Raw genomic sequence first — 16,667 nt, forward strand, 5'->3', positions numbered from 1 at the left:
TAACTCTTCTTAATGTAATCCATAATCGTATTACAACTAATTGTATTTCCATCACTTACAATGTATTGTAAGCCACACTGAGCCCGCAAATAGGTGGGAAAATGTGGGATACAAATGCAAATAAATAAATAAATGAACCGTTGTCGCCTCTTTGGAGTGTTCTGGGCATCACGCATTTCCCACAGCATAAGCTCATGAAGCTTATTCCTCCAGTACCAATACGAGGGGCCCCTATCTGATATCCAATGATTGAGAACACATTTTTCCCCCAAAATACAGACTTTACTGAGGAAAATCTTTTCTTCTAGCGATCCCTTGTTCCACGCTGTCACAGAAGTAAATACCACCCTTTCCAAGGACAGGTCCACTTGACAGCCAAGAACCCAACTCATGAACCGGAAGAGAGCCAACCAGAACCCCTGTATGTCTCTGCATTGCCACATACCGTGAAAAAATGAAGCATTTTCCACTGCACATTTGGGACATGCATTTGTTCCCACCACTCCCGCGTACCATGCTTGTTTTGCTGAAAAATATGCCCTATGTATGGATCTAAAATGACATTCCTGTAGTTCGGCACTATGGACCACCCTTGTACCTCCCTGTAACGCTGCCAATAACTTCCCATCAGCTATACTCCCCCCCACCTCCTGGCTCCATCGTTCAGCAACCACCTGGACTGTTCTTTTAGGGCTTTTCCCTTCTAGTAGCTTATGAAACCAGGACACCGATATTTGACCAGCTGCATCCCCAACCAGAAACTCCCTGATATGCTCCCCAAACTCCGCCAAGAGACTTGCACGGGGGAGCCCTTGTATGTAGTGTGAGAGTTGATAATATGCTAACTTCGCCAATAGTCCCCCCGTGCAATGCCGCTCAAAATCTGGATAGGGCACGACGGTCCCATCCCTCTGAAGAAAATTCTCCAAAAGTATCACACCCTGCCTCCCTAAATCTCGAAAGATTTTATTGTCCCTCCCGGGTGTAAATTGTGCGTTACCCGTTATGGGCAGCAATATACTACTCTCCGAGCTATGCCCCCAAAGGTGCGTCAGATCGCGCCATAAATATCGTAGGGGTCGCAGGATGATGCTGTGTTTGACTTGTTTCAGGAGGATACTGAATTTTGCATGTAGTAGGTAATTAAGATGCCAGGGGCTAAAATACCCAATTTCCAAGTGTATGTCCGTATAGGTAGCCGTGCCCAACACCCAGTCTCTTAAATGCCTTAATAGGCATGCTTGATTGTATACTCGCATATCTGGGACCCCCAGCCCCCCTCCTACCTGTGTCCCCCTGAGATAATCCCATTTAAGCTTTGGTTTTTTCCCCGCCCAACAAAATCGGGCTACGTGCCTCTGAAGTGCTTTTTTCCAGAGCCATATTGGTAATGCTTAAAGTGTGTACAGCCACTTCGGGAACACCAGCATGCGGTACAGATGTATCCTCCCCATCAATGACAACGGCAAGGCGGTCCATTTTTCCAGCTGTATCTCTCAATAGCTGGGGAATATTTTGCGCATAAATTTGTGCTGGATCTAATGTTAGCTGAATACCCAGGTACCTAAAAGACCCAGTCACCCAGCGCAAAGGGAACTGTTCCCAGTCCACCCTCCTAAGCACCGGACTCGCCAGGGCTTCTGATTTCATGAGATTTAAATGAAACCCTGAAAAGTCCCCATACTCACTTACAGTGGTGGAAATAAGTATTTGATCCCTTGCTGATTTTGTAAGTTTGCCCACTGACAAAGACATGAGCAGCCCATAATTGAAGGGTAGGTTATTGGTAACAGTGAGAGATAGCACATCACAAATTAAATCCGGAAAATCACATTGTGGAAAGTATATGAATTTATTTGCATTCTGCAGAGGGAAATAAGTATTTAATCCCTCTGGCAAACAAGACCTAATACTTGGTGGCAAAACCCTTGTTGGCAAGCACAGCGGTCAGACGTCTTCTGTAGTTGATGATGAGGTTTGCACACATGTCAGGAGGAATTTTGGTCCACTCCTCTTTGCAGATCATCTCTAAATCATTAAGAGTTCTGGGCTGTCGCTTGGCAACTCGCAGCTTCAGCTCCCTCCATAAGTTTTCAATGGGATTAAGGTCTGGTGACTGGCTAGGCCACTCCATGACCCTAATGTGCTTCTTCCTGAGCCACTCCTTTGTTGCCTTGGCTGTATGTTTTGGGTCATTGTCGTGCTGGAAGACCCAGCCACGACCCATTTTTAAGGCCCTGGCGGAGGGAAGGAGGTTGTCACTCAGAATTGTACGGTACATGGCCCCATCCATTCTCCCATTGATGCGGTGAAGTAGTCCTGTGCCCTTAGCAGAGAAACACCCCCAAAACATAACATTTCCACCTCCATGCTTGACAGTGGGGACGGTGTTCTTTGGGTCATAGGCAGCATTTCTCTTCCTCCAAACACGGCGAGTTGAGTTCATGCCAAAGAGCTCAATTTTTGTCTCATCTGACCACAGCACCTTCTCCCAATCACTCTCGGCATCATCCAGGTGTTCACTGGCAAACTTCAGACGGGCCGTCACATGTGCCTTCCGGAGCAGGGGGACCTTGCGGGCACTGCAGGATTGCAATCCGTTATGTCGTAATGTGTTACCAATGGTTTTCGTGGTGACAGTGGTCCCAGCTGCCTTGAGATCATTGACAAGTTCCCCCCTTGTAGTTGTAGGCTGATTTCTAACCTTCCTCATGATCAAGGATACCCCACGAGGTGAGATTTTGCGTGGAGCCCCAGATCTTTGTCGATTGACAGTCATTTTGTACTTCTTCCATTTTCTTACTATGGCACCAACAGTTGTCTCCTTCTCGCCCAGCGTCTTACTGATGGTTTTGTAGCCCATTCCAGCCTTGTGCAGGTGTATGATCTTGTCCCTGACATCCTTAGACAGCTCCTTGCTCTTGGCCATTTTGTAGAGGTTAGAGTCTGACTGATTCACTGAGTCTGTGGACAGGTGTCTTTCATACAGGTGACCATTGCCGACAGCTGTCTGTCATGCAGGTAACGAGTTGATTTGGAGCATCTACCTGGTCTGTAGGGGCCAGATCTCTTACTGGTTGGTGGGGGATCAAATACTTATTTCCCTCTGCAGAATGCAAATAAATTCATATACTTTCCACAATGTGATTTTCCGGATTTAATTTGTGATGTGCTATCTCTCACTGTTACCAATAACCTACCCTTCAATTATGGGCTGCTCATGTCTTTGTCAGTGGGCAAACTTACAAAATCAGCAAGGGATCAAATACTTATTTCCACCACTGTATGCTGTCCATGAGATGTCCCAGAGAGCTCCTTGGGTCTGTTATTAAGACTAGCAGGTCATCCGCAAATGCTGCTATTTTAAACTCCCTCTCTCGAATATGCACGCCCCCATGTCTGTATTTGTACTTATCTCCCTTATCAATGGGTCACGTGTTAGGACAAAAAGAAGTGGGAGTAGAGGACAGCTCTGGCGTGTTCCTCTACCTATGGGAAACCAATCTGAACCGAGACCATTGACAAGTACTCTCGCCTTAGGATCAGTATACAGCATTCTGACTGCCTTCAAGAAAACCCCCGACATACCGTAGGCCCTGAGTGTTTCAAAAAGAAAGCCCCAGTCCACTTTGTCGAAGGCCTTTTCTGCGTCGAAACTGATTAGCAATGCTGGTGTTCTGTCCCTCTGCACCTGCTCCAATGCTAGAAGTATTCTCCTCATATTCTTGGCTATTTTCCTGCCCCGTACAAATCCCACCTGTGATTCCTCTACCAAAAAAGGAAGATATCGAGCCAGCCTGTTGGCTAACAGCTTGGCTATAAATTTAGCCTCCAAATTCAGAAGTGAAATTGGACGGTATGACTCTGGGTGTTGAGCAGGCTTACCTGGTTTCAACAATACTGTTATATGGGCCTGGTTCATGTGCAAGGGCATAGAACCTCTCTGGACAATGGAGTTAAAAACCTCCACCAGTATTGGGCAAATTTCTGACTGTAATAGCTTATAAAATTCGTTTCGCAATCCAGCGGGGCCTGGCGTCTTCCCCAAGGGACTCTGTTTAATCACCCACAGCACCTCGTTTTCTGTAAAATCTGCATTTAGCAACCTTAACTCCTCGGCCTCCAGTTGTGGTAAGTCAACACTCGCTAAATATGTCTCGCTGAGTGTGACCAGCTCTTCTTGCGACTTATATAACTGTTCAAAAATGTTTTAAAGATTTTTGATATTTCACTATCCTTGTGTGTTAACACCCCTTGCTGACTCACTAAGGTAAGCACCTTACCGTAACTGCTTTCTTGTCCATTAACCGCGCCAGAACCCCCCCTCCCTTATTAGCATATTTATAGAGATGGTATTTATAGTACGCCAGGGATTTCTGAACTGTCAGGTGCAGCATTTCATTAAGGTGTTGCTGTGCCTCTAACGGTTGCACTCGGAGTCCCGGCAAATGGTCTACACTATATTGTTTCCTCGGCAATGTTACTCTCTTCTCCAATCTATGGATTTCTTGCTTTCTCACTTTCCGTTTAAAACTGGTATATACTATGATCTCTCCCCCGAACATCGCCTTAGCAGTCTCCCAATAGAGTACCAGATCTGCCCTATGAGCTTCGTTATTACTTCGGAAATCATGCCAGCATTTAACCAGGTGAGGCAAAAATTGTCCATCCCGATATAGCCAGATTGGGAATCTCCATGTGGTATCCTCCCGCCGCCCCCCCTCCAGCTGCAGCCGCACCGCTACCCATGTGTGGTCCGAAATTACTATAAGGCCAATTTTGGCGGATTCCACTTGCGTAAATAGGTCACCAGTCAGGAATATATAATCAATACGGGACATAGTGGAGTGCACTCTGGAGAGGTGGGTATAGTCCCTCTCTAGGGGATTAAGGGTTCTCCACACATCCACTACATCCAATGCTTCCTCTAATACCGCTATTCCTCTCCGTGTCCTGGCTAGATCTCTCCCCGTCGGTTTGGACCTGTCCATTGTTGGGTCTGCCGCCTCATTGAAATCTCCCCCCACTATTATGGATGTTTTTCCTAGGCCCTGTATTTTGCGAATGATCTGTGCATAGAACTGCTTTTCAAATGTGTTTGGTGCATAGATATTACATAGCAGTACCGGCTGTCTGTCCAGCACTTCTGATGCTATCACATATCTCCCCCTAACATCTCCTACTACCTTAACCACTTCCACATGTATACCTTTTCGGACCAGTGTGATCACTCCTCCTTTCCCACCCACTGCTGGGGATTCAAACATGTCTCCTACCCACCAGCGCTTCAATTTGGCATATTCTGCCTGTGTAAGATGCGTCTCCTGCAGGAATGCTATTGATGCTTTTTGGTCATTGAGAATTTTTAAGATTTTCTGTCTTTTGACTGGGGAGTGTATGCCCCCCATGTTCCAGGTTACCACCTGCAGTGGTGCCATATCCTCTCTACATAGTTATCAGCGCTTCTATACATTTTTCCAACATTCTTACCGGGGAAATGTCCCGTCCCCCCCCCCCCCCGTCGGTCTTTCCCATTTCACCAGCATTTCTCTCTCACAACATACCACATTCAGATCATCACTACATGCATACATCTGCCCTTTCTCCCTTCTATCCCTCACCCACCCTTCCCCTGCCAGCCCCCAGCACCCCCCCTTCCCTCCCTCCCTCCCCCACCCCCTCCCCCGTAAACATTACCCTACTCATGCCACATGGCAATAGACTTCCCCTGTTCAGAGATTGGAGCACCCTTAATCATAGTATTAGAGGGACAAACCCTCCATCTGTCCGTCCAACTTAGTGTTTCAAGTCTGTAGTGTTGTCTTCTCCGTCCAGACCCCTCCAATTCCTTATGCCGAACTAAGACCTCAAAGCCAGCGTCATGTTCTATATGCAGATCCTCATGCCCCATTGCTGCCAAATCACAATTCCAAAATCAAAATCCATGTTTGGGTAACCATGCTGTTACTAGATTCTCACAATCTACCACTTCACACAATCTACCACTTCAGTCACTTTGTTCCCAAGAAATATTGGCGTTGTTCATTCTCCAGATGCTGCCCTCTTTAGCTGATCCACATAAGCTTTGGCTTCCTGTTTGTGCTAAAAAAATAGGGTCTGGCCATTGTCCATCACCTTTAATTTTGCGGGATACAAAAGGTTTCTTCTTCAAACCAAATAGCGCTGAACAAATGGGAGCAAATTCTTTTCTCGCTGTGGAGACTTTTAACGAGTAGTCCTGAAAGCATAATATTTTCCCCCCTTGATATTCCAGAGTCTTTCCTGCTCTCAGCATTTGTAGTATCTCCATTTTATATGCATAGTTGAGGACCTTTAAAATTGTCACTCTAGGTCTTGTCGCGTGCTCCCTTCTTGGCCCCAGCCTGTGCGCTCGTTCAATTTTCAAGCTGTCCACGAGGTCTGGAGCGGAGAGCGCTTCTGGCAGCCAACGCTACAGAAATCTACCAAGGTTCCTTTCTGGTAGGTTTTCAGGAAGTCCCTCTAGTCGAAGGTTGTTTCGCCTGGATCGGTTCTCCAGGTATTCCACCATAGTCTCAAGTGCCTCTAGCCTGGCTGCCAGTCTGGGTTGTTCATCCACCACCCTCCATATGTCCTCCTCTGCCTGACCTATGCGCTGCTGTGCCTCGTGGAGATCCGCTACTAAGGTCGCCTGCCTTTCCTCCATTCCATCAAGCTTATCCAGAATAAGCTGCAGCTTCTTCCCCACTGCTTGCTCCACTGCCGCTTTCACCTCCTCCGTTAGTTCGGCGGCCCACAGTGAGCTCGGTGTCGGGGATTTGGGCGCCATTTTGCCCGCCATCTTGGTTTTGCCGACCCGCGCTTTGTCTTTTGGTTCTCGTTGAGCAGATTTTGATGCCATCAAGCGCGAGTTACTGCGCTCGATATCACTCTATGAAGGAGGCAACCTCGGTGCGTTAGTATGTATTGTTTTTGTTGGGCTTTCTGCTGTTAGCGAGTGCTGTAGTTTCGGGTGCTCTGGAGTAGCGCCAACGCACGTCCTCACTACTCCATTCCCCAACCGGAAGTCCGGCCTTATGTTGTTTAAAAGGCGTCCAAAGGGCCCTATGGGCCAGGATATACAATTATTACAAAATAGGGACAGAAGCAATCTGTTTTAAATTTTTAATCCAGTACTAGGCCCAGTTCTTCTCGGACATTGAATAATTTTGTCAAGGGACCAAATGTTTTACAGAACTTTAATTCTTGTATCTTGTAACGGGTAGCATTGCATTATATAGTAAAGAAGCAATACCTTTTGGTTTTGTTATTGATTTGAATAACGTTTTAGCACATCTGGAGTCTTATGGGTTACTTTATTAGCATACAAAAATTTAGTGTAGCTTTTATTTGGAGATATCTAAATCTCTGTATTTCAGGAAGCTTGTATTTATTTTTTAACATCTTAAAAGAGAAAATAGAATTATAATACATCACTGAAACATAAGATTTCATTTGTAACCCATTCATTCCAAAGAAACGATCTGGATCCAATTTTTAGTTGTGGGTGATCTCAAATAACAGAGTCCATAGAATAAGTAAGCCTAGAGAGTCAGAAAATAGTAGGACCTGAACAGTATCAAGAATAAAAGGCCATTTAGAAACTATAGCAGCAGAGGACAAGGTAATTAGTTTGTCTAAGGGAAAAGGGTCAATCATATATTGCTTGATATTTAACCAAATGGGAGAGGAATTAATGATGGAATGGTACCAATCCATGGCATTTTTCAATAAAAAGGATTGCTTATAGTTACAGAAGTCAGGAAGTTAAAGACCTTCCAAATATCTAGGAAGTCTTAATTTTGTCAGAGAGATTCTGGGAAGTTAGTTTCTCCAGAGACAAGCATATGGAAAAATGTTTTGTGAAACTGAAAAGGCAACATACTAGGGGCCCTGTTTACTAAGGTATGCTAGCGTTTTTAGCACGTGCACAAAATTAGCATGCGCTAACTGTGTAGGTGCCCGTAGGAATATTGTGGGTGCCAACACAGTGTACGCTAATGGTTAGCACGTGCTAAAAGCACTAATGCGCCTCTAGCACGGCTTAGTAAAAGGGGCCCTAAGTGTATATGTAATATGCGGAGCAATGACCATTTTATATTATTTCAACAATGCCCACCAGCTGAGGTGAAGCGGTGACCAAGATGAGCAAGAATATTGAGCTTTGTTAGGATCAAGTCAACATTAATTTTTAATGTATGTTCTCATTAAAATAAATGCCTATGGGGCCACGTAGGTGCCTACGCACGCCCAACGCATGCCAGGTCGGAGTTATTGCCCGGCTACTGCTTGGCCCATTCGGTAATTTCATTTTTTATGCATGCCAGAAAATATACTTTATGATCTGGTGTGCAGTAAAAATTAGGTGGTAACTCCTGCATTGTTAACGCAAGAGACCTTACCGCTAAGTCAATGGCTGGCATAAGGTCTCGGACCCAATGTGGATGCATACCAATTTTTATTTTGCCGCACGTCCATTTTCGGCAAAAGTGGAAAAAAGGCATTTTTTACAGGGAAATGGATCTGCGCATGCCCAAAATTTGTGCCTACACTAACGTAGCCCATTTTCCGGTACACCTTAGTAAAAGGGCTCATAAATATTTAATTTGATCTGGACACCATCTAATAGGAGTAGAGTACAATATATATTAAGAGGCATACATTACGTCTTTGTTCAGGTAACTTTATAGCCTGAAAAAGAACTAAATAACTCAAGTAAACTGGACAAATGTGGTAAAGAGTCTTCTGGATTAGTAATATATAACAAAACATCTGCATATGCAGATAATTTTATAGTAGAATTTCCAACTGGGATTCCTTTAATGAGCTGGGCTTTCCTTATAGCGATAAGAAGTGGCTTGAGAGCCAGGAGAAACAACAGTGGAGGGATGGGACAACACAGTCTCGTTCCCTGCAATAGGTTAAAGGAATTAATTATAGAGGAATTGATCAAAAACCTAGCAGTCGGAGATAAGTAAAGAACATAAACCATGTTAATAAAAGTATCACCAAATTGAAACCATTTCTGTACCTTGAACAGAAAAGGCCATTCAACATAGTTGAAAGCCTTTTCTGTAGCCAAAGATATTGCACATGCTGGGATATCAATCTGTTTAGTAATATGTACTTTTGAGTTGTCCATACCAAGACGAACAGGAAAAAACCCTGCTCTGTTTGGGAGCAATAAACGAGCTTATCACAGCAGTCTGCAATTACTTTGGTGAATATTTTACTGTCAAAATTGAGTAGAGAAATAGGCCAGTAGTTACCAGCAAACAGAGGGTCTCAACCAAGTTTTTCCAGGAGGACAATTGTATTACTTCAGCCATTGATGGAGAGCATCATTTGATAGTTACACAATGGTTGTACAGATGTAAAAGTTTGGGAGTTAAAATTGCGGAGAATTTCTGGTAATATTCTGCTGTTAGACCTTCACTCCCTGGAGATTTTTTTGGCTTTAAAGAGGAGATGGCTATTTGAATTTCCATTGTAGTAATCTTGTTATCTAAATGAGAAAGATACTGATTGTCCGGTATAGGACATTTTAAGGAATTGAGAAAGGAAGAAATTTGTTCAGAAGTTACGTTATGCTGGTTAGCATAAATGCCTTTGTAAAATTCAAAAAAAGTCTCATAATTTCTTTTTGTTTGGTTAAAATGGAACTATTGCAATTGATAGCATAAATATTAATTTTATTTCCTTCAATGGATGGCAGTAAGTGGTCCCCCCTGAAATGGCCGCGTGGCAAGTGCTTCACTTGCCGCATGATCATTTCTTTAAAACAAGCAGCCTTTTACCTGCTGCAGTAAAAGGGGGCCTCAGTTCATATCAGGCCCCCTTTTGCCACAGCTTAGTAAAAGGACCTCCAGGAATTTAAAGAGGGTTAAACATATTCAGGATGTGGCAGCTCGTCTTTTCACAAATTCTGGATTGTGTAGCCATATTACTCTGATCCATTTTTTCTTTTCACTGGCTGCCAATTGAGAAATGTTGTTCTTTTAAATGGTTGCTTTTAGCATTCGAGACTTTTCATGGGATGCTATAAAAGTATTTTTTTTTAAAAAGCTGCCACTTTATATCCCTATGTACTCTTTACACACTCACACTCTTCTTCCTTCTGCTAGATCTTTTGGTCTGGTGTGCGTGCTCTTGTGCTTATTCCATGACTTTTTATGAAATAAAGTCCCTTTCTGTTAGATTGATAAATGACTTATGAGGGTTTTGAAGAGCTATTAAAACCTTTTTGTTACATTTAATTCCTTAGTGTCCCTCCGGCCCAGAATTGGACTGATGGGTTGTGCACACCTTCCAGCAGGTGGAGACTGAGAAACTTCTGACTCTAGAGAACCAATAAGAGCCCTGGCCATGTGACCCTAGCCTCGGTATTTTCTCAGTCTCCAGCAGGTAGGAGGTGAGCCCATTAGTCTCTCTCTTTCTCTTTCTCTACTTTAAAAAAAAAAGTCCTTCTGGATTTCTTTGGCCCTCTGTTGTCTCTTAATTGGGGTTGCATATATATTTTGCAAACAATTTTTTGTGATATTGATATTTGATTTTTCATTGATGTTTCAGTGTCATTTCTTTGATTTTCTATAGACAAGTTATATCATTCTATGTCAAGTTTTATGTTTGAGGTTTAAAGATGAAAATGAAATTTAAAGATGCTTTAATCTTTGCCTAAAAATAACAAATGCAAGACTGTAATGTTGTTTTCCTTTTATATTTTACAGTGAGTGACAGTTGTTTCAGAAACCTTGCTGAAGATCGAAGTGGGATAAATCTTAAAGACCTAGTCCAAGATCCTTCTTTGTAAGTATTTAATTGCAGACTTAGAACAAAATACATATACAGGCTGATTTCAGACGAATAAATACACGTAGGTGCTGGTTTATTTAAATATAGTTAAGCAAAGTCTGCATCAGTAATGTTTTAAAGTGATGCCCTTATTCTTTATTTAAGGTATTAAAAGAGTCACTGGAGCCATATTGTATCAGCGATTTGTGGAAAAAATGAGGCCGTCTTTAATGGGTTTACTCAAGAGTAGCAGAGAACATAAAACAGAAATCGTAAAATGTAGAATTATGTCTGTCAAAGGAGACATAATAGGTACATTATCCTTAATCAGGAGACTATCGATTGAACCCTCCATTTCCTGTATTGTATGAATGAGAAAGCATTACTATCCTGTTCAGACTACCAGTGACAGTTCTTGTAGAAATCGCCTTATACTGACTAGGAGTTCCTGTTAGGAGAGCAGGACTTCCTTGTGGTTTGCTATACCTTTTATATTGATGCGATAATTTATCAAGTAATGATGTTATACATGTACCTTTGAAATACATAACTCATGTCTTAGATATGTGATAGACTATCAACAATTAAGGACCCTGTTTACTAAGCTGTGATGTAGGTGCACTAGCACACCTTAGTAAACAGTGCCTAAATGTCAACCAGTAGGAGGAAGTGGCATTATCAAGCCGGATGGCTGCCTAAGCCTGATGTTCCCCATCACTGAGGCATAAGAAGCCACCCTCTTCAGTGTTAGCTTAAGTAAAAATCAAGGATGTAGAAGGTTGGAGAAGTGTAAAGCTCACAGCTGTGATATCTAAGCATAAAAATGTGGACTTAAAGGAGTATTCATATACTGGAGGCAGTGTGGGCCCACAGGTGGAAAACAATGTGGTGTCTGAGTAGTGAGCAAGGGGCAGGGCATGTAATGTGGCTGGAGAAGAGCAAGGAGCAATGCAGATTTCTCCTGATGTCAAGGGAAAAGCTAAAAGCTTGGTTTATGGTTATAAAGCTGACTTTGCTGAATTGAAAACTGAGATAATGGTGAGTATATCAGGCCTGTGGTCAGAAGTGGCTGATTTGGGCAATAATGTGGAAGGAACAGGAGGAAAAAGGTGTAGAGAATAAAAAAAACAAACAAACCTTTGAAGAGATTAAACTGGTTAATTTGAAACTTATGAACAAACTAAAAGACCTTGAGAATAGGTTTTAGGTGCAAAAACAGAATTCTTGGAGTGCTGAACACAGAAGGATACAGTAACAGCATGGAGGTGGTGCTCAGAACCTGCAAGGAGATATATGTGGGAAATTCAGAATTAGAGGGTGAGGCTATTAAGCTGGACAGAGCTCATATAGCACTTAAGTTTGGGAGGGTAAATACCCACTGAGATATTATTATATGTGTTCATGACCTATTCTCGGGAAAAAAAAATATTGGCTAAAGCAAAGACTATGCATCAGATGGACTGGGAGGGCCACCATATATTGCTATGTGCAGATCCACTACCCATGACTTTGCTGCAGAGAAGAGAATTTTAATGTGTTGCTGCAAACTTACATAGCTCCAATGTAAAATATGGATGACTCTTCCTTGTCAGCATAGCATAGACTGACAGTGGCAGTGGAGGAAGCTGTGGAGAAATTGAAGGAGGTGGGCCTGGGAGGAGCTGAGATACTGGATGACCAGAGCAAAAGGAAAATGTCAGTGTGTGACGAAAGGAGGTCACAGGCAAGGAGGATGAACTGTGAAAAGGGAGGAAGATGGACTCTGGCTGGATAGCTGAACTATATTTTGGTGTTTTTTAGGAAGCACTGACCCTTTAGAAGTAATTTATGGAATGATGAGATGCATAAGTGGTTGTTTTCTATGGGATATGAGAGAGGGGAGCTAAGTAAAATTGTGAATGCTATGTGAATTAGAAGGGAAAAGAGTAAGTAAAGCATGAATGGGAGTGAGGAAGGAGGCTTGGGTGTGGGGGGGGGGGGGGGGGGTAGGGTACTTCCTAAAGTAAATAGTGGGCTAATGGAGCCACTAAAGTTTGAAGGACGGGGAGGGATTGGGGGGGGTGGAAGGACAGTAAAGGTGAGGGCTTTAGGGAGAGAGGAGAAGGTGTTGGGGGTAGGAAGAAGAGGTGGGAAACACACAAATCCTCTTTTTGAAACTGACGGCGTTAGACAGGAGATTTCACAATCAGAATTTGGGGAGTTACATACTAGTTAAGAGGCTTTGTGTTTTTTTTTTAATGAACTCCCTGCTTGTGTAATTGTATATTGGAAATTTGGACCCCTGAGGCAGGTGTTGTTGACGCCGAAACACGGCCCGTGTCGGGTCTGATCTTAATAAAGGACTCCTGTTGTCTCAGTCTTGAAGACCCAGCTGTGCTTCTCTCTTTTTAATTCCGCTAGAGATTATATCAAATCTGATCATGTTATGATCACAGTTATCAAGTGGCCCCAGCACCATTACCTTCTGTACCGGATCATGCGCTCCACTAATGACTAGGTCTAAAAGTTTTCCTTGTTGGCTCCTGTACCAGCTGCTCCATAAAGCAGTCTTTGATTTCCTGATGTTACATTTATCCAGTCAACATCGGTGTAATTTCAATCACTTATTATTATTGTGTTCCTCAATTTGTTAGCTTCTCTAATTTCTGATAACATTTCTGCATCTGTCCATCCTGGCCAGGTGAACAATAGTACATTCCTATCACTATCCTTTTTCCCCTTTATACATGGAATTTCTATCCATAGGGATTTCCAAGGTGTGTTTTGTGTCCTGCATAATTTGTAGTCTATTCGATTCAGTGCCCTCCTTAATATATAATGCTACCCCTCCACCTATTTGATTAACTCTAGCACTGCGATATAATTTGTATCCTGATATCCCACTGGTTATCTTATTTCCACCAGGTCTCAGAGATACCTATTATATGTATCTTTTCATTTAGTGCAATATATTCTAACTCTCCCATCTTATTTCTTAGGCTTCTGGAATCTGCATACAGACATTTCAAACAATGTCTCTTGTTCCTATTTACAACTTGCTCAGTGTTGATAGTGATAATTTGCAATCTTAAAAATCTTTCTACTCTTTATTTAAAGACACCTGTGGACTCATTTTCAAAGCACCTAGACTTAAAATGTTCTATAGGTTACTATGTAACTTTATAAGTCTGAGTGCTTTGCCGAACAGGGACAAATCAGATACTCGGCCTACTTCATTGTCCCAAAGAAAGAAGGCACCTTTCATCCAGTTTTAGATCTCAAAGGTATAAAACACTGCCTCCGAGTGTCCGCATGGATACTCTAAGAGCACTCTTTGCCTCATCAAGCAGGAAAATTTCTCACTGCCTTTGTTCTCTAGGAGGCATATTTGCACATATCCATATGTGCATCAGAGGTTTCTGCATTTTGCTTTGCTGGGCCATCATTTCCAGTTCAGGGCTTTGCCCTTCAGGATCGCCACCGAACCAAGAATGTTTACAAAGGTTATGGTGGTGGTGGTGGCTGCTACCTTCCTTCGGTGCCAGGAAATCAGAGTTAATCCATATCTTGGCAGCTGGCTCATTCGTGCATCATCCTATTCAAAGAGCTCTGTAGTCATTGGGTTAGGTGATCAATTTTGAGAAGAGCACACTAACTCCATCGCAGATGCTGGTATCTGGATGTTCTATTTGACACAGCACAGGTGATGATCTTCCTTACGGAATGCAGGAAGTTGAAGCTGGTTGAACAGATTCATCTTCTCAGTCAAGGCATGCCCAGAGTCTGGGACTAGATTCAGGTTCTGGGGTCAGTGATGGTGGCGATGGAAATGGTGCCATGGGCAAGGGCTCATGTGCAGCCATTACAGAAATCTCTTCTCATATGCTGGTCTCCAGCATCACTGAAGTTCGACCTTTATATTCCTTGGGCACTGGTTGCTGGATGGAGTACGCAGTGGTGGTTGTTACCCAGGAATTTGGCCATCACATTTCTCTTTCTGATAACAGAATGGGAGGTAGTGATAATGGATGCCACCAAGTTGGGTTGGGGAGCTCATTACAAGTTTCATCAGACACAAGGCATCAGGACAGAACAAGACTCTCAGTGGTTGATAAATTACTTGGAGCTCAGGGCAGTTCGGAATGCTTTTCATGACTTCACTTCTTTTCATGTGGGGGGGGGGGCAATCTGAGTTTTTTTTTTTAATTTTTTTATTTGTACCCCGCACTTTCCCACTCATGGCAGGCTGTGGGATAATGCAAAGGGGGTGACTTATATCAGTAAGCAAGGTGGACCTGCAGCTGTCCGATGGCAATAGAGGCATCATCCATCATGAGTTGTGTGGAGAAAGATCTTCTCTTCTTGTCAGCAGCTCACATCACTGGGTCCTTGAATGTGGGGGCAGACTTTCTCAGCAGGCACTCCTTGGACCCGGGAGAATGGGAACTATCCATCCAGGGTTTTCAGCTGATAGTGGACCGATGGTGTTTTCCACTTCTGGACTTGATGGCAATGAAAAGGAATGCAAAATGCCCATGTTCTTCAGCTGTTGAAAAGAACAGGGCTCGATGGGGATTGATGCCATATTGTGGCCCTTGCTGGAGATACAATTACTGTATGTCTTCCCTCTTTGGCTCATCGTAAGCTGCATGTTGAAAAGGATCGCCTTGCACTGGGGTCGAATAATTGTAATAGCCCCAGATTGACTGCTGAGGTCGTGGTACACAGACCTGGTTCGGCTGCTTGACGGGGATCCTCTCCATATTCCGCATGATACAAGTGCAATAAATAAATAAATGTACACTGCCTACTGAAGCAAGGTCTGGTGGTCATGGAGGATCCGTGCCCCTTTGGTCTCACAGCTTGGCTATTGAAAGGGCTGGTTGAGACAAGAGTTTTCTGATTTGGATTTTGCTTCCTATGTTCAGGCTCAGAAATGCTCAGCATCCACGGCATATGTGAGGATGTGGAATGACATTCAAGGGCTGGTGATCTGAGCTTGGACTTTCTCCCTTCTCTTTTCAGATCATTCACATTCTCGCATTTCTCCAATTAGTTCTTACCTGATAATTTTCTTTCCATTAGTCCATTCCACTATTCCAGAGGCCTGCCCAAGGTTTCTGAGATGTTTAGTCGGTATGAAGTAATGTCTCAAATAACAACTGTCACCTTGCGTGATGCTTCCTGCATATCTCTTGTTCTTTATAATTTATCCAGAGATGAGCGAGGTCCACACATGTTTGCTGATATGGTTAATGTTAGGTTGGTGAGTTGTTTAAGGTTGTTGTGTGTATTCTGAGTGTCTCCATACTGCTTGTCTACGTAAATACTGAGGAGCTGAACTGGATGCCAAGACAAATATGTCTCAGCCCAGTTTTCAGTTCTCTATCTCCATATGCTGGTTGATGGACACAACTATCTCACAGGTTCTGGAATAGTGAGAAGGACTAATGGAAAGAAAAGTATCAGGTGAGACCTAATTTCTCCTTATGAAATCTCTTTCCCTTTCCTAGAACATACAGCAAGTGCTGGAACTCAATACCCAAGACCACAAGAAGTATTACTAACTCTCTTCAGTTCAGAAAAGAACTGAAGACCTACCTCTTCAAAACATTCTATAGCTAAACTCTTCTTAGATCCCTAACAGATAATAGGTTAGTTATTCCCCCTCTTGCTAGGCTAGATGGGAATCTACATGGAGATCGGCTTTTTTCTATTTGTCCCCTTCCCTTTGGAATGGCCTACCAAAGGAAATCAGATTAGAGAAATCTTACATCCATTTCCGAAAACATTTGAAAACCTTCTTTTTTATAAGCTATGTAGAACAGAATTTAGCATAAGAGACAGGATGTCTCTTATGCTAAAAACCAATACAAATT

The 16,667-nt window shown here is 43.1% G+C and overlaps 1 protein-coding gene across 6 annotated transcripts in view; it reads left to right on the forward strand.

Annotated features, from left to right (window-relative positions):
• The window catches only part of GPHN (gephyrin), a 907,672-nt gene that overhangs the window by 229,149 nt on the left and 661,856 nt on the right, over positions 1-16,667 (forward strand). For all 6 annotated transcript variants that reach the window (XM_030213888.1, XM_030213889.1, XM_030213891.1 and 3 more), the window contains exon 2: positions 10,746-10,824. In XM_030213888.1, coding sequence (XP_030069748.1) covers positions 10,746-10,824 — 79 coding nt within the window. The remainder of the gene's footprint in view (positions 1-10,745; positions 10,825-16,667) is intronic.

This window comes from Microcaecilia unicolor, chromosome 9 (assembly GCF_901765095.1).
Source record: "Microcaecilia unicolor chromosome 9, aMicUni1.1, whole genome shotgun sequence".
NCBI classification, from domain to species: domain Eukaryota; kingdom Metazoa; phylum Chordata; class Amphibia; order Gymnophiona; family Siphonopidae; genus Microcaecilia; species Microcaecilia unicolor.